The 18,947-nt window shown below is 37.6% G+C and overlaps 2 protein-coding genes across 2 annotated transcripts; both read left to right on the top strand.

The window, feature by feature from the left end:
- Positions 1 to 185: 185 nt before the first annotated feature.
- On the top strand, positions 186 to 14,215 carry fam117ab (family with sequence similarity 117 member Ab). Its single transcript, XM_082152922.1, has 8 exons — positions 186 to 527; positions 1,637 to 1,791; positions 4,040 to 4,159; positions 4,360 to 4,446; positions 9,732 to 9,845; positions 10,028 to 10,178; positions 12,784 to 12,904; positions 13,053 to 14,215. Exons 1-8 carry the CDS (start codon positions 425 to 427, stop codon positions 13,231 to 13,233), a joined length of 1,032 nt encoding a protein of 343 aa, XP_082009048.1. The 5' UTR covers positions 186 to 424; the 3' UTR covers positions 13,234 to 14,215.
- Positions 14,216 to 15,822: 1,607 nt separating this feature from the next.
- ndufa4b (NDUFA4 mitochondrial complex associated b) lies at positions 15,823 to 17,407 on the top strand. The gene is made up of 4 exons (XM_082151668.1): positions 15,823 to 15,984; positions 16,695 to 16,783; positions 16,850 to 16,910; positions 17,078 to 17,407. Exons 1-4 carry the CDS (start codon positions 15,943 to 15,945, stop codon positions 17,132 to 17,134), a joined length of 249 nt encoding a protein of 82 aa, XP_082007794.1. The 5' UTR covers positions 15,823 to 15,942; the 3' UTR covers positions 17,135 to 17,407.
- The last annotated feature ends 1,540 nt before the right edge of the window (positions 17,408 to 18,947 follow it).

The following is an 18,947-nucleotide window of genomic DNA, read 5'->3' as shown; positions in this document are numbered from 1 at the left end:
CGTGTCAGTTAATACACTGCAAAAATTGCAGCACTGCATTTAATTATTTAAGATCAAGCCAAAATAATGTTTAAGTTAAATACTTTTTAATGTTAATATGGTGTATTTCTGGATAGCCATTTCTTTTAGCCAATCAAAAGGCGAATTCTGGAGGTATCCGCCCACTTCCTAAAATGAATGAAAGATCCGACAGAACGTTTCGATAGGCAGAGTTCGGGTCACTCAGTTCAGTCAGTCGGTGTTTGTTGATCAGCAGAGAAACTTACTCTCAACTCGTATACGATTAACTAAGCATATCTTGTAGTTATCTGTCTGGTTAAGAAACTAGATGTTTGCACCCGTCGTCTTCTACGCAGTTTTGTTATGTAACTACACAGACAAAAAGAAGCGTATGAGCCTATGACGCCAGAGTGTTTGTGGAGAAATGAAGATGTCCAGGAGCGGATCAGGTCTCCAGCCTCTTAAAGCTACTGTTCCCTTCACACTGCACAAACCAGCTGGAGCTGCCGTCACAAATATCACTTCAGGTGAAGTATATAATACACATCAGTAACTATCACACATGATCTGAGCCACTAAATGTCCTTGAAGATTAACAGGAAATGATTGAGTTTGAAAACACATTATTATTTGATTTTTTATTTGTATTTTATTTTATGTGCTTTAAACGATCAACGTATACATAAACAGTTGTATTACGCTTATTTGAGCGTTAAACTGTGCTTTTTAGTATGGTTTCTCATTATCTCTGGGCAAAGATTAAATTTATCAGTGAGTTCATCTACCCACACTGAAGTTTTCTTCTGGACTTTGCTAGTGCATAGTAATATCATCATCATATTAATTATAAATACTGGCTGTATATTAACTTTAAACTTATAAATTACACTTATAAAGATGGATGGTTTCATATTTTGTCCAATATACAGTGGGGACTATGCGAATCAAAATCTAATTTACAGCTTGAAATAAAGAAGTTTTTTTTTTTTTTTTTATAAAAATAAATAAATAAATAAAGTATTTTATGAAGCAAGGCATTTTTATGACATTTGGAGAATAATAAAGAAGAAATATTTTCGATATTTCACTAATCAAATAATACAACACTGGTGGCACTGGTCATGTGAACTCCTTTGTACTAAAGGTCACATTTTCTTGCTTCCAGTGAAGCACAAGATGCTCTTTGAAACATCTCAAGTCTTGGTGGAAAACACGATCTGGTTTTGTTCGTGTCAGCTACAGTGTTATCGTCATTAAAGCAAAAGACAGACAATCTAAATGCTAAGACATTGTGAAATTCATGTTAATCAGCTCAAATTGTTATATTTTAGAGATTTCATTGTATGTAATACATAATGTCTAATATATCTTTTTCATAGCCAGTAATTCAAGAACTTTTATGATCTATTCTAGACCAGTGAATAGTGAAGTTTGATACAAAAGAGGATATAGGAAAAAAGTTGCAAATACACACATTTAAGAATAGCATGATTAATAGCATGTTTCCTCATTGAAGTGTATAGATAATTGCTAAGCACTGGTTTTCTCTCCATGCAATATACTGTGATCACTTTGATTTCAGGTGTTTTGTCTGAAAGCCTTTTTATTCAATACACAAGCTTTCTTGGTTCCTCAGGTGATTGGACCAAAGCCGAGTGGTGTTTGCAGACTCGGATCCGGCGCACACTATCTTTGGATGCAATTGTTGGGCCGTACTTGCAAGGCCAGTGGCCCAAAGTGGGTGACAAACACAGTCCCAGCAGACACGGCAGGGAAGATAAATCCACACAGGTGAAGTGATTCAATGTCCTGGCTGAATCATGTGGGCCTGATTCAAATTATAATCCGAGTCCATAATAAATTCTAATCCATCATATCAACGGCTCAGCCATTAGTGATATTCTGTAAAGTGTGTGATATAAAAATAAAGAGGGTTTTTCACAAGGATGCCATAGAAGAACCATTTTTGGTACCCCAAAGAACCTTTCAGAAAGGTCAAGTGGTCATAGTGTCGTAGAAAAAAAACCTTTTGTGGTATAGAAAGATTTGTTGGAATTCTTCATGGAACCATAGATGCCAATGAAGAACCTTTATTTTTAATAGTGTATGTATTGTATAGATTCTAGATCAAACTGTTTAAAGGTTCCATTTAATTGGAAGTAGACTGTGGTATTCAATATAAACACCATGGTACATGAAAATGTTAATATTGTCCCCATATAGACCTAGTGTATTCACTTTTAGGCCCTGTTTACACCTGGTAATAAGAATGCGTTTTGGTTGATCGGATTTCAAGTGGACGACGCTAAATACAGGTGTTAATGGGATCTAAAAGGTTTTGAGCTTGTCCACTTTCGACCACTTCCAGAGGTAGACGAAAGCGCATTCGACCGGATTGCTTTCATAGTGTAGACGCTCATTTGGTAGAATGCATTCGAACAGCCACAAAATGCGTAAACATTATGTAAAGTGCCCTAGCCAGACAGGATTTAAACTTTGTCAGTTGGAGACCCAAGTTTGGTTTGAAGATGAAAAACACACCAAGCACAATGTTCTCTCACCATTTCTGATTTCTAACACACACTCACAGCGTTCGGTGTGGTCTTGTCTCAGCGCAGTAAAGAAAGCTGATGCTCTCCTTATTGTTTCCATTGTCTGTCCGCATTCATATGTAAATTGTAGATTATTTTGTCCATTAGATCTAAAGATCTTAAAAAAACTACATTTACCCACCCATAGACCCTCCCCTCGAAGAAATCAGGACAGAAGTTGTAGAAAGTGGGCAAAAGAGATGGATTAAAATACCAGGTGTAAACAGGAATGTGTCTCCCTCGTCTACTTGCGATCCAACCAAAACGCATCTTAATACCAGGTGTAAACAGGGCCTGCCTTAGAATCAACATCATTTTCAGGTGCCCTGATAACAAGTGGATAAGTTTACCAACAGTGTGTGTCAGCTGACTCACCCAAAACTTATGTTAATAACAGTGTAAACAGAGCCATGCAGTACCGTGGTAAATACCAGAGGTCCATTGTCTCTTCGGACTCCATCACTGTACCGTGGTGTGTAAAAACTAGGCTATTACATCACATCCTATGATTTACTGCAATCACTATGAACTTTAACCTTCAGCTCAGCTGTGAAGGGAAGTTGGCACATTAGCTTTTTATTTTTAAATATCATCTGTTTTCTGTTCCTTATAATATAAGTCAAAATTTCACGCTTCCTTTTATATTGTTGACTTAAGACTGTTTTACCCACTAAAATTACCTTATAAATGAGTCTCTCTTAGGTAAATGTATTTTCTTTGCTTGTGATGCTGTTTAATAACAAAATATCTGATTGTACTAGTTCACCCAAAAATGAGAATTATCTTTTTTTACTCAACCTAAGGCAAAATTAAACAAATCGTTCAATGAAAATCCTTATTGATTTGTTAGGGGGATGTGGTGGCTTCAGCCCTGGTTCCAAAATTGTTCATCCATGAAACAAAAGAAGACATTTAGTGGAATGTTCACAAAGCTGTTTTTCATAGGATGAAAGCATGCAGGACAGACAAGCAGATGTTTTCTTCTGCATTGTGATGTACATTCGCGTGTAACGGTTTATCAAAAAATAAACAAATACTTAACTTTATTTATTGGTTGATTAGATTTTGAGATGTGGGCTTTGCACTCATAAGTGGAAGCAGAAGAACACAAGCTTGCAGGGGCAGGGTTTAAGTGGACTAAATGATTGGAGAAGTCCTGCATATATGCACATCAGCAGGCATTTATGAGTTATGACATTTTGATTAAACATTATGAGGTCAAAAAACAAACAAACAAACATACAATCGTTCCTAATAAGATCTATAACATGCAATTATAAAATAGATGGGGTGAATTTTCATGTCATGCCAACTTTAAAATAAGGCCAAAAATGCAATCCCTTTAAGAAATCAGCCAGCCCAGTACAACAACACAATTGCTGTCTAAGCAAATTAAATGTTTAAAGTGTAATTTTATGTATTTATGATTGCTGTTATTTTTGTAAAAGACACCACATTCGTGGTTAGCTGGAGCTGAAAGAACAGCTGTTGGATTTCACAAACGCTCAGCATCATGGGGAAATTCAGATCATCTCCAGGATGGAAGTGACATGTGTGCAGGTTCATCGGTAAGTCAAACATCACAGTAAACATGCCACTTCAATTCTGTTATGGAAATAGCTTGAAACTATAGAAAGTTCATGTGTTGTGACTCATGGAAAATGTATTACTCTAGATCACACTACATACTTGTATATGTGAGTAAGAAAATGTCTGCTGTTTCTCTGCTCTTTTTTTTTTTTGTTCTTACACTGTTTTTCTTTCTAAGTTTTCCAAGCTGAAACAACAACTGCAACAGAAGCAAAGGTCAGGTTTTCCAGTTGGCAACCAAGAGAAACTGCACAACCAACATCAGGTACTAACACACACACACACACACACACACACACACACACACACACTATCATTCTCTCTTTCTCGCTGTTCTATGCTCCCTGGTTCCTCATTCACAATCCTCATTTCTCTTTTCAACCTGAACATAAAATTAAAGTTATTTGGAATTTGTCTAATTGTGGTTTAATTTAATTTAGGCAGTGGCTATTTGTGAAAAGGCTAAGTGTAAATAGGGTAAATAGGTAAATAAAAACTATTTATACTTAATCCAAATAGTGGCAGATACTATTTGCACCTCAGTGTATTGTTGTACATTATAAAACAGTAGAAGATACGGTATCTCAGATTTAACCAAGATCACCAAAGTTAAAATACAAATCCATGAGTGTATACTAGAATACAAGAAGGACTTGGTTGGCAAGAGCTTTTAGCTTAGCATGTAGCACTGTAGCACCATATCCAGTGGTACCCTTAATTAAAAATACCCATTAGGCACTTATCTCCACTTTTCAAATATTTTCTTCATTATTATTTTGAATGAATACCTCTCTGAGCTGATATGTGATAAAAAAAAAACGAAGAAAAAAACGAAGAATGGGATCGGAAAAGGTGGATTCAAACTCTGGTCAGTCGCAGCAAAAGCTAAATTCACTATTCTTACTCATGCCACTGTTCGTTATCAAACAGGTTTCTTTTGTAAATTCTGTTTCAACTAGACAATTGTGGGTGAAGTTAGTGTAAATAGCCTCTGCCAACAAGGCAGGCTGTTTGCACTTAGTGTAGGGCTGCACGATTAATCGCAATAAAACCGTACGCGATTTGGCAAAGGCTGCGATTATTTTATGCGCAGCTTGTCCGTGGAGTGCGGCTGATCGGTAGTAAATACTCCCCCATTTGAACACCAGAGGGCGCTCTCATTCAAACACGATAAATATGCCCCACCGCAGAAGTACAATAATGCGCATCATTCCAGGAAATCCCTATCGCTGTAGCTGAATAAACAGAAGATTGAAACGCTTTGATTAAACATGACTTATAAATACACGACTGACTTATTCTGTGTAAGACGGCACATCATCTCACAGAAGGATGCTCAACTGTCGTTATGAAGTGAGTTTGGAGTGAATGCATGTTATTAAATGTTGTCTGTTGTTGGACAAGAGGTTCATAAATGCTTCCATGTTTTGGAAAGATGTTTGACGCGTGTTGTTTTTTCAAATGCACGTTATAAGTGACTCACTCACAGTGCTTTCAGATGGAGCAGCGTTTACAGAGCCGTACATCAATGACTAGCTGCGCATAAAAAATTATCGCAGCCTTTGCGATTTTAAAATCGCGATAAGCCATCTTGATTTAAGTGCGATTACATGTAAATTGTGATTAATCGTGCAGCCCTAACTTAGTGTTTTATTAAATGTTGGCTTGCGTAGCCAGACCTTAAGACTGACGGCAGAAGGTCTGGGCCCAGATGCATGAAAGCCCTTTAAGGGCTCCCTTAGGGAAACATGGGTTGCATGTTTGGTTATTGGAATATTGAATAGAAATGCTCCAAAAAAGGTTGGATGCGGGCCTTCAACTAGTGTTGTAATGTGTAAAGGGCCCAAGAATTACTGAGGAGGCTGCTGCCATGAGGCCCGAGCAGCTTCCGAAATGTCTTCAAGTGCTCCCTGTTCTGAATGCTGTCACTAACAAAATTTTCAGGGAGCGATCCGGTGAAATCCAGGCCCGCATTTCGGGCGGGTCGAATACTGCCCCCAGGAACATGATGCGTTGGCTGGGGGACAGTGAGCTCTTGCTCAAGTTTATTTTGAACCCCAGACTTTCTACATTAGATGGCTGAGGAGCAGAGAACTGTGTGCACACAGTTGAGCTGTGAGCTGCATCCACGCATTTCATTAAGGTACGTCGAGCTAGAGACAGGCACCATCCTTCTTGGGGATGAGGAAGTAGAGGCTGTAAAAGCCTGTGGGCAGCGGGGACCTTTTCTACCACACACTATGCTAGCAGAACCTGTATCTCGGCTTGGAGGCCATGAGAGTTGGCATCCGAGACCGAAGTGTAAGTCACATCCCTGAAGCGGGGGGGTCTACAAGTGAATTGGAACGAGTAACTCCTTTTTATCGTATCTAAAACCCAATTAAACACGCCTGGAATGGCTTCCCAAGCCTCCACTAGAAGGAAACGGGTAGCACTTCACTGGCTGGAAGCCCTGCTTAAACTTCAAAAGCTTTCTGCTGGGGCTGAGCGGGTATGGAAGCCGGATTGGCGTGCTGCTGAGTCAACGGCAATTTAGGATAACTTGAAGCAGCCGAGGAACTTGCTCTCTTTGGCAGAAAATGCCACGTCACCTGCGATGTCTTCTTTGCTGCCGATTTTTTTTTTTTACCATATTTTTTCATCACTTCCACTGTGTGCTTGAATTACTTATCTCATGTCAGGCTTTCGTCTTCTGCGCAAGAGTGTCTGATTATAGCGGCAAGCTTGGGTGTTTTTCCCCCATCTTTCAAGAAGCAATTTTTTTTCTCCTTGGTCCAATTTGGTTTAGATTTCTTGTTTCCAGTAGCCTACTGTAAAGCTGCTTAGCACACAGGATTAGGCATCAAGCAGCGTGACATCTTGGACACCAAACACGTCATTCTGTACTTTCGTGCTTCAAGGCTGCAAAAAATCTGTGAATCTAATCACCAAACAGGCAAAGTGGCGTTGATGTGCGAGTACAATACAGTAACAACGAGCCGGACAAGTATAATGTAATTTTATGAAAAACTATGTGAGTGGCGCGGCAGGATTTTGAGCATCCTCGGGTGTCGTAGCTGGGCTCATAGAGATGTGCTCGAATTTTAGGACGCTTTAATAATTTCCATAACTCAAATATTGTAGTACAGCTGTATAGTTTAGTAAATGTAAAACTTGTTCAAAAGTCAGTGGTTCATTATGTTCTGTTTATTGTGTGAGATTTCGTAACTATAGCAATTGCCAGAAACTATCGCAAAATGCTTAGTATAAACACTCAGGTAAGGGTGACGTTTGTTGCAATGCTCTTAAAGAAATCCCTTGCCTCAGGGATTTTTCCCCCTCAGGGATACCTTTAAGTCAAACCACTTAAGAGGTTTCATGCAACCGGGCACTGGACTCCACCATTCCATTCATTGGCCAAGGTCCGCCCAAAAGTCTGACCGGCACGTGAAAATATAACGTCAATGTCCCTACAATAAACCGGCATGTAAAACTTTTGGACGTATTTTATAAAGTCTATGCTGTGAAATTCACATACTTCTGAAAATCCAGCGTTTAGTTGATCCTGATAAGTGCTCATTGTCACAGTTGTAAACACTTTCTACTTTTATGAGGGGGTTTGGCATCATAACAGTTTTGTTTCCAGGCGGATCATTAAAGAACGCGACACACATGTCTCCAGGAAATCAGATAATGACTTTCAATTTTGTGTGCCTTATGCATCAGACGTTCGGTCCATGTGTGTGACTTCTGAGGCTGAGTCTGAGTCTAAATGTTGCTTGCATTTAAGGAGGGACCCAAGTCATATCCAAGGATCATATCTTAGAGACTTTTATTTTATTTTACTTGGTTAGCAACCACCCAGAACACCAAACAAAGCAATATGCTAACAGCCACTTACAACACCTTAGCAACATGGCAACACCCTAGCAACCACCCACAACACCCTAGAATAATGACAGTGAGTTTTGCACAGGCAAACAGCTTTTACTTTTTATTTAAAATATCTAAACATTTAGTCATTATTTGTCTAGCTAGTTTTTGCGTGAAAATCTATGTGATTGCATTTCACGTATCAGTGTGCTACGACACATTTTTGCATATGAAATTAGAATAAGATCCTGTTTGTATTGTAGTTTAGTGGGCTCGTTATTGGCTGTACCAAAGCTCATAAAATTCAAATGAGTTCAGTGGTCTGTGGGTGAAGCCTTCAAATGCACTCAAGTGATATATTCTGACACATGTACAAAAATGTTAGAGGAAGTGTGGAGGATTGCAAAATGTAACAGGAAGAGTGGTTGTCAAAAGCTGTTCTGCTTTAACACATGCTGGCCAGATGCAAACAGAAATCACACACTCCAGGGTTATTCATTTCAGAGTTTTATTTCATTTTGTATTATGGTTCCTAATTCCAGTTTAGTTTTAGTTGGATATGAAGGTGTTTTTCTGACTGTTGTCATTATTAGTTTTTATCCATTACTACATTTTTTAGCACCAAATTGAAGGCCATCCTTCTGCCACATGACATGCACAGCACTTCATTAGATATGTACTGTAAACTTGGTATTATAATCGCTACTACAAGTTTTATTAAACACATGTACAACAATGCAGGAGACTGCAGTACTCACTGACAATGAAATGAGCAATAAATATTGTCAAGTTATCGTTATTTATATAGCACCTTAGACAATACACATTTTTTCAAAGCAGCTTTAAAGTGATAACAGGAAAATTATTCAGTGATTCAAACGGTTCAATTTGGCTGTACACTTGTACAGCAGCTCTAAAATAAAAGTTTCATTTTTCAGCTGAAGTCAGTTTAGTGTTGTTGATACAGTTCTGTTGTAAAGATCATCAATTATTAAATTAGTTAATTTCATCTTTGTAACATCCATCATTCATCTTCAGGGCATTAATGATTCAACTCCATAAAGTGGATCCACTCAGGTACACATTGGAGAACAACTAGTTGTGGATGGATGGATGGATGGATACACACACACACACACACACACACACACACACACACACACACACACACACACACACACAGACACAGACACAGACACAGACACAGACACACACACACACACAGACACACACACACACACACACACACACACACACACACACACACACACACACACACATATCAGGCTTAGGAGAATAATTAAATCAGAACATCCAGCATGGATTGAAAATATAAAACTGAAACCATCTTTTTAGTTTTTGTCTAATGCTCTTGCATATAAATAAACATTCAAACAAATCCCCTTATCTTTGCTAACTTCATCTTAAATTGTGACCATGAAATGTCATATGTGTGATGTGGTAATTTTCATCATTCTCAGGAGTTTGAAGATGTATTATGTTTAAACATGCCTTTAAAGTCTGTTTGTTGTTCACCTACAATTTGGGGATAAAAATGTAGGAAACAGGAAAAAAAAGTGGCCACCGACAACAGAAAGGATAAAAATAGCATTAGCTCAATTTAAAACCTATAGATAAAAATGGAAAGGCCATTTAATCATTGTAGTACCAATATGTGTGCGTTTCCTGTCTTCTCAGTCCTCGGCTGCGTCATTGACTCGACTGCCGTCTCGTCTTCGACACAGTGAAGAGAGACTAGATCAGGAGCTGGAGAAAGTCTTCATACATTATTCACCCGTTGACCATTGTGGAGTAAGTTTCTTTACACTTTTCACTGTTTGAACTGATTGTGAAGGCTGATGTCATGCTAATTTGCATATTATATAAACTGGATAACCGAGGCCAAATGCTCAGTTTTTTTTTTTTTTTTTTACACAAACCTGAACAACTGGAAACGTATGTAACTGTATTTGTGTTTTTCTTTTGTTTTTTAGCTACATGAGGTTCCTGATGGCCACAGGGCTCCTGTTCCACACCTGAGCTCCAGGAGTGGGTTTCAGATCGAGTCTTCTTGTGTATCTTCCCAGTCCTCTTTATCTTCATTCACATCTTGCACTCCACAGTGCCCTTTAGATCTTGATACTGGTAGGTGTCTTTTTTTTTTTTTTTTTTTTACTCTCACTGTATATAATGGTGGACAGACGTCCCTGTTTCCGCAGACAATCCTGGTTTTTGGTGTCCTGGCCCCTACTAAATCTATCCAAAACACCCTTCAAATACACAACAAAAAGCCCGACCCACATACTCTGCAGGTTACCAGAGCAATTTTGTAGTGATTATTTTCACCAACAGAGGGCTGAAAGCTACAATGATTAATGTAAAACTGTTTTAGTTTTTGTACAGTATGTACTGTATACCAGGGCTTGAACGGGGTGTGTTTGTTTTGCACACAATTTTAGACATTCCCAAAAAAGTTCAGCAACCACAGTGCAGTAATTCCCACACACATCTTAACTACATCACATGGGTGAAAGTATAACTTGATATAAATAAATAAATAAATAAATAAAAGATTTACTAAACAATTACACTTGCATCATTTACATGTACAGGAATAACTTTGTGCTCAAAATAAGTCTAAAATGCTAAATAAGTCTAAAATGCAAAATAATAAGCCTAATTAGGGTGCAGCCGCCCCCCAAAGGACAGTGCATTATAACAGTATTATATTTATTCTATTATATTATATATCTGGGTAAGCCGTGTAACACTAGTTTGTTCATTCAATAGTATTCGTGCGCTGAAAGTGATGTACTGTAGATGTGTGATGAAAATAAAAATAGTTAATCCGGAAGCAAGTGGTCACTGGGGATGCTTTTGAAATGCATAATAATTCCAGGTGAAAACGGTAATGAGTCTTGGCTGACCATTTGTGATCGGATCACTGAAAATGCATCTAAATACCATGGTGGAAACAGGGCTTCTGTCTCGCACGCTCCATTTCCGTGATATTGTGTATAATTTCTGGCCATCGGAGCTGCTATCAATGTGCGGGAGTCTTCCGGAACTTCCAGGAGAGATGGGATGTCCGGAAATGTTTTTATGACAGCTCCCATTTAAGTCAAGTCAAGTCAAGTCAAGTCTATTTGTATAGCGCTTTTCACAATACAGATTGTATCAAAGCAGCTTCACAGTATTAAATTAAAATAATACAACAAAGTTTGTTTCAAGAGGAATTTATTGATTGATAAAATTAAATTAAATATCCCCAAAATATCCCCAACTGAGCAAGCCAAAGGCAACAGTGGCAAGGAACCGAAAAACTTCATCAAGTGACCTAATGGTGTCCTAAAACTCCATCAGGTGACCTAATGGAGAAAAAAAAACCTTGGGAGAACCCAGGCTCAGTCGGGGGCCAGTTCTCCTCTGGCATTTATGAGCTAGAGGCCGGATTGTAGTTTGAACTGTAGGATTATATGAATGCCTGGCTGAAGAGATGCGACTTTAATCTAGTTTTAAACTGGGAGAGCGAGTCTGAGCAACGAACAGTATCAGGAAGACTATTCCAGAGTTTTGGAGCCAAATGTGAAAATGCTCTCCCTCCTTTGGTGGTTCTGGATATCCTAGGTATGACCAAAAGCCTTGAATTTAGTGATCTTAAAGAGCGCGATGGATTATAGGGTGATAAAAGATCCGTTAAATAGACTGGAGCTAAGCCGTTTAGGGCTTTATAAGTCAGTAGCAATACCTTATAATTAATACGGAACTTTATAGGTAACCAATGCAGTGATGATAAAATCGGTGTTATATGATCATATTTTCTTGATCTAGTAAGAACTCTAGCGGCGGCATTTTGGACTAACTGTAGCTTGTTTATTGAGGATGCAGGACAACCAGCTAATAAAGCATTACAGTAATCCAGTCTCGAGGTCATGAATGCATGAACTAACTTTTCTGCATCAGAAACTGATAGCATATTACGTAGCTTAGCAATGTTTCTAAGGTGGAAAAATGCTGTTTTTGTAACATATGAAATATGATTTTCAAAAGACAGGTTGCAATCGAGTATAACACCCAGGTCTTTTACTGTAGAGGATAAAGTAACTGGACATCCTATGATGTTAAAGTTGTATTGTGCGAGGTTTTGTGGGCGGTTTTTTGAACCGATAAGTATTACCTCTGTCTTGTCTGGATTTAATAAAAGAAAATTACGGGTCATCCAATCTTTTATATCTTTAACACACTCTGTCAATTTGGAAAATTTTGCGTTTTCATCCGGCCGTGATGAAATATATATTTGAGTGTCATCAGCATAACAATGGAAACTAATTCCATAAATGTTTAAATGTAATGTTTAAATGTTTATATAAATTGTTTTTTAAATAGCAGAAACATAATTGTCATTAACACAATTACGTTAAAATGGTTCTTGAAAGGCACTTTTATAAATACAATGTATTCTTTTTTATTAATATCATTTCTATAACATTATTATTATTAAGTAGCCTATACAAACCTAATACAAATTTAGCCTTTAATATTATAGTAATGTACCAAATTGATAATATTAAAACCAGTTTGGGTTAGTTTCACTCACCAAATCATAATGATAAAGATAATTAATTATAATAATAGAATGTTAGAATATGGAACTGACAACTATTAAAAAACATACAAGAAATATATTGTCACTTTTTTAGTTTATATTCTTGTCTGATTTGAACTGACTGTGACCCTGCTCTGTCCTCAGTTGGGGAGGTAAACTCATGTATCCTGATGTTGTCCTCATCACCACGGCCTAATAACAGCTACTGCTTCCAGAGAGATCCGCCAGAGGGCTGTGAGAGAGTCCGAGTGTGTGAAGAGAACGTGTAAGTAGGCATACAATGACAGGGTGTTTCTATGTGGTGTTCTGAGTGGTCACTGCATTTTGTTTTGAACAACACTACTGTTTTTGTAGTTTTCCTTCACCTTGCATCAAGTCTTTTTTAAATTTTGTATTCCTATCCTCTAATTCAGCCCATCATGCTTGGATCAGGTGTATGTATCCTCTTGCCCCGACCCCAACAAAGTGAACTTCACCACACACACAGGCTCAGCCTTCTGCCCTGTCAATCTCCCGAAGCCCCTCCTTCCTCCAGTGGACTTCCTGATCTGCAGCCTCTCAGTTTCTCCAGGGTCCTGCTGGGTGGGACAGTGATGACTTAATAAGAGAGAGAGAGCGAGAGAAGTGACTGTGTCTTTAAAAACACTTGTAATGTTGTACTTGCTTCAGCATCCTTACTATTAAAAATAATATTTTCCATTGTTGAACAGTGAAAAATGTATACATTTATTTTCCAATTTAAAAAGTAATTGTAATACGAGTAACAGCTTCTTTAAATTTCTTTAATGAGAGTGGTGAAAATATCCTGTTGGAATGGCAGACAGGATAGATTTATGGTTTAATAATAGGCAGTTTTATAAGAAAAAGGCTATCCTTTGAATACTGAACAGGGAAGAATGAGTAGATTTGTTTGTTATATAAAGACAAATGTTACTATTAAGGCAATGCTTGTGTTTAAATCAGTGTTTTACCACCCACTTCAGCATTATAATGTGCAAAGAAATTATCAAATGTTTTAATTTTTATATTTGTACTTTAGCTTTATTTAGTTACAGTTATTGAAAAGATCAAAAGATGGTATTGTGGGTGGGTTTCAGTGGGTATATTCATGTCATTGGATTTAAGGTGATATCTATATATTACAGTCATATTTACATTCACCCTTTACATTTGTGCTTTTTACAAAAGTAGATTATTTTGGTTTAATGAATGTTACAATTGTGTACCTTGAACATATGTTAATTTTTTACTTGTATAGATGAATCTGGACATGAATGTAAGCTCAGTTGAGTGCTCTACTGTTTGCACATAAGTTTTTGCTAAACATAAGCTATATAATGTGGTGATGCACTATTTGACTTCAAAAGTATTTCTTTATTCAATGTGCTCATTTAATGCACATGATTTTTGTTGATGTTTTAAGCTTGGGTTAAAATGCTTTATATTCAGATGTATTAATTTGAACTATTGGCCTTCCTGTTGGGAAGTGCTTGGGGAAACTACATGCAAATTGATGATTCGTCAATCTTGTTTTATTATTATTGTTCTTTTATTTCTATAAATCAATTAAAAAATTCTTGCATGTCTGCAGTATGTTCTGGCACTGATAAAAGGAGAACAAGAATGACAAGAATGTAAAAAAATAAATAAAAATTAAGTGCTAATCTCACGTCATGTAATCTGCACTAAACAGAATTTTTTTATTTGTGTGCCCTTACAGTTTTTTTCACAATTCAATTTCCTATCTGCTGCTGCAGCAAACACAGAATGTTTCCATATGGGAATCAAATATGAATGTTCTCTTTTTTTTTTGTAACCAAAAACAGTCTTTCCCAGAACTTACTGGGAACAAAAAATTGCTTGCTGGATCCCATGTGCCTTGTCAAATTTCATTTATTTTCCTGAGATTATAGCAGCTAGGCCTTTCACAGAGAGGGCTTAGATTAAGCCAGAAGTTAAAGGCCTTCGTTAAAGGTATATTTCACCCAAAAATGGAAATTCTGTCATAATTTACTCACCTTCATGTCGTCACAAACCTGTAAGGCTTCCTTTCATCTTCGGAACACAAATGAAGATCTTTTTGATGAAATCTGAGAGCTTTCTGTCCTTCCATAGACAGCTATGCAACCACCACTCTGACGCTTCAAAAAGTTAATTAAGAGATCGTAAAACTAATCCATATGAATTGAGCAGTAACAGTTTAGTCCAAATTTTCTGAAGAGACTCAGTCGCTTTATATGATGAACAGATTTAATTAAGGCTTTTATTCACATAAACATTGATCAGCGAACATAAACAGAAGCTCAACTGAACCTGTGTAACACGAGAATGAACCTCATTGGTTCTTGCGGAAGCTCAAACGTGCTACGTAACACAAGAATGAACCTCGTTCTCGCAGAAGCTCAAACATGCTGCGTAACACGAGAATGAACCTCATTGGTTCTTGCGGAAGCTCAAACGTGCTACGTAACACAAGAATGAACCTCGTTCTCGCAGAAGCTCAAACATGCTGCGTAACACGAGAATGAACCTCATTGGTTCTCGCAAACACAAGAATGAACCTCCTGGGTTCTCAGAAGCTCAAACATGCTGCGTAACATGAGAATGAACCTCATTGGTTCTCGCAGAAGCTCAAACATGCTGCGTAACACGAGATGACCTCATTGGTTCTCGCTGACAAGCGAACATGAGCTTCCAATGGATGTGTGTGTTGATGAAATGTTTATATGTGAATAAAAGCCTAAATTCAATCTGTTCATCACATAAAGTGATCGTGTCTCTTCAGAAAATTTGGAATAAACTGCTCAACACATATGGATTATAGTTTTATGATCTCTTTGACAGAAAGCTCTCAGATTTCATTAAAAATATCTTAATTTGTGTTACGAAGTCTTATGGGCTTGAAACGGTGAGTAAATGGAAAGAATTACATTTTGGGTGAACTAGCCCTCAAGTGTTTTGCATATCCCTATTCCCCCATTGTTATTGCAATAAAGAAAAAAGACTCAATGGAGGAATGAATGTCTAACTTGCGTTGTTTTTGCCTCTTCATGATGACTCGCTTAATTTAGTCCTAATCTGTAAATCGCTTTGGATAAAAGCGTCTGCTAAATGACTAAATGTAAATGTAACCCGCGGACGCCCTCTGTCGGCTGTCGCCAGAAAAGATGCACAGCGCATCTTCTACAGCGCATTTATATCAGGCATCCCTTGACATCAGACTGCTCATTCTCCTACACAGTTGAGTGTACGACGAACGCCTTTCAAATCCTGCTCTGTATAGACATATTTTTGGAGTTTGACATGCTGAATACCGTACTGAAACAACTGAAAAGCCACCCGGCTGTAAGTATTTCAGATTTGATACTGATGATGCTCATGTCTGTTAATGATGAGGATTCATTTATTCTCTCCAATCATGTCTCTGAATCATTTCAGGCGTTACGCGTTTGCTAATACATCCTCTGCTCGAGGCTGTTTGATAAGGTTTCAATAAACTTAACGGCCACATAGGGGATGTCACGTCACAGTGATTAGAAATTCTGGCCATTCTGTGATGGAGAGGGTATTGGCATTTCCCAAATGTATTTCTGTCTATATATACCGCGTGCTCTTGAATTCCCCATATAACAACAGTGTCTGAGCACGTATGCCTGCTGTAGCCTAGATATATGCCTGCATATATCTGTCATATATGGCTGTTCAGCAGCCATCAAGGGCATTGAGGTTAAATCAGCTTTGCCTCTTTTATTCATTTAGCATAACAGCTTCCTATCGAGACTTACAAGACTTAAGCATAAAACATTAGAACAGAACATACATTAGCCTGTGTGCAGGAATTCTAATGTGGTTGATCGGCAACATTTTGATTTTTGAATATAAAAAAAACAACAACATTTTATTCTATTACATCAAATTATGTTTCAGGTCTAATATATATATGATGATGATAACAGGGTTGACATCTATAGGCAGCATAATAGGCAGGTTATTGGTTGTTCAGCTGTATTTTGAGCAGTTTAGTAATTCATTTATAATTCTTTCTCTCTTTGAAGTTGATTCCTCTCTTTATTTTCATCGGTGGTGGAGCGACCATGTCTATGCTATACCTGGGCCGCCTCGCTCTAAAGAACCCTGACTGCTCGTGAGTAACCTTTTCATTCAGTACCTTATCAAACATAATGGAGAACTGACTGAAATCTGTCAACAGATGGGATCGCAAGAACAACCCAGAGCCATGGAATAAGCTGGGGCCAAATGACCAGTACAAGGTGAAAGCAAAATTTATGTAGACCACTTGTTTTTGCCCATTTCTGATTATGCAGCTTTGTATATTTAGCTATTATAGCCAAATAGTCTCATGGTGGTAACGTCTGTACTTTTTTGTTAGTGTATTAAAATTTAATAATATAAATTAACCAATTTTCACCTCCCACAGCTCTTCGCTGTCAACATGGACTACTCTAAACTGGAGAAGGACAGGCCTGACTTCTGAGCAAAGTGAATCAGCTGGGTGTGGTAAACGCTGCACTTCCTGCCCCGGCCTATTCAACATGACATGTGAATCACCATTTGAAATCTTTAAAGAAACGGAAAGTGAGCACATACACATCAGCTATAAGATCTGAATGTACATCTTTAGTTAGAAACAATATTTGAGATACACATATTGACACCTCAAAGGAAATGCATCATCAAACCTGTAACAATATCATCTATAGTTATCTTTCTGTTATCCAAATAAACAAGACAGACAGCAATAAAAGAAGTGTTGTGTGTGTGTGTGTGTGTGTGTGTGTGTGTGTGTGTGTGTGTGTGTGTGGTTCAGGTATGGGGAAAAATGTCCCCACAGAGATGGCAATATCTGAAAATCCTTGTCCTTGTGGGGAAATTTTTTGGTCCCCATAAGGAGAACAGTTTATAAATCATACAGAATTATGCGTTTTATGCTTTTATAACTGTAAAAATACAGAAAGTTTTCTGTGATTGGTAGGGTTAGGGGATAGAATATACAGTTTGTACAGTAGGCTATAAACGTCATTATGTGTATGGAAAGTCCCCATAAAGCAGGGTCTCTCAAACTCGGTCCTGGACAGTTTAGCTCCAACCCTTATCAAACACACCTGAGCAAGCTAAGAAACTCACAGCTAGGTGTGTTTGGTCAGGGTTGGAGCTAAACTGTGCAGGACAGTGGCCCTCCAGGACCGAGTTTGAAGCATGGAAATTCAACACTCTTCCTGCATCCCAATGTGCATACTATCCACCCTATCTGCCCTAAATAGTATTGACAATTACTAATGTCACATACCATTTAGGATGGATAGTATGCACATTGGGACGCAGGCTCTGTTACTCTGACAGAGGGTATTTTGCCTTACAATAGATGGCGCCATTTACTCAAAAACGACTTTGGTCGTTTGGTCAGACTTAAAGAGATAGTACACCCAAAAATGACAATTCTGTCATCATTTACTCACCTGCGAGTTGTTCCAAACCTGTATTAATTTCTTTCCTCTGCTGAACACAAAAGAAGATATTTTGAAGAATATCAGTAACCAAACTGATGGGACTTCAATAGTATTTCTTTTCCATACTATGGAAGTCAATGGGGCCCATCCACTGTTTAATATCTATCTATCTATCTATCTATCTATCTATCTATCTATCTATCTATCTATCTATCTATCTATCTATCTATCTATCTATCTATCTATCTATCTATCTATCTATCTATCTATCTATCTATCTATCTATCTATCTATCTATCTATCATTTATGTTGGATTGCCTCCTGTCATTTAGTTAAAGATTGAATGTGGAATACCACTTTGCAATACCACTTTATTCTGAAAGGGGGCGATATTATGTAAGTTTACTTTATGTATTTATTTATTTTTTTGCACATGAAAATACATAAATATACAAAATTGAAGCTGTGTATAATAATGTTAATGTTCAATTAATTCAGCATTTAAATGTACAGTAACAAAGAAAAATGGTAAAGGTTGTGTTTGTTTTAATATGATTATTTCAGTGAGGCTATATTAGCCTATAATTCGATGGCTTTTAAGTTTAAAAAAGTTCTTTAAAAAGTGTTTGTGTGTGTGTGTGTGCATTAAATCTAGCTTACATGTAAACTATCAAATTAAACAAATGATTAATGTTTTCGATGCAAAGTTGTATTTTGCTTCCGAACCCTGGGGTGTATTATTACATGCGTCTCTTGCTTGAAAGAGTCTGGCAGTGTAAACTTACTCTATTAAGTTTCTCTCCATTGTTAAAAACATAAAGAGCTCATAAAAGAGCTCC

The sequence above is a fragment of the Leuciscus leuciscus genome, assembly GCF_965113295.1.
Source record: "Leuciscus leuciscus genome assembly, chromosome: 21".
In the NCBI taxonomy this organism is placed as follows: domain Eukaryota; kingdom Metazoa; phylum Chordata; class Actinopteri; order Cypriniformes; family Leuciscidae; genus Leuciscus; species Leuciscus leuciscus.
This window is presented reverse-complemented; position numbering and strand designations above follow the sequence as displayed.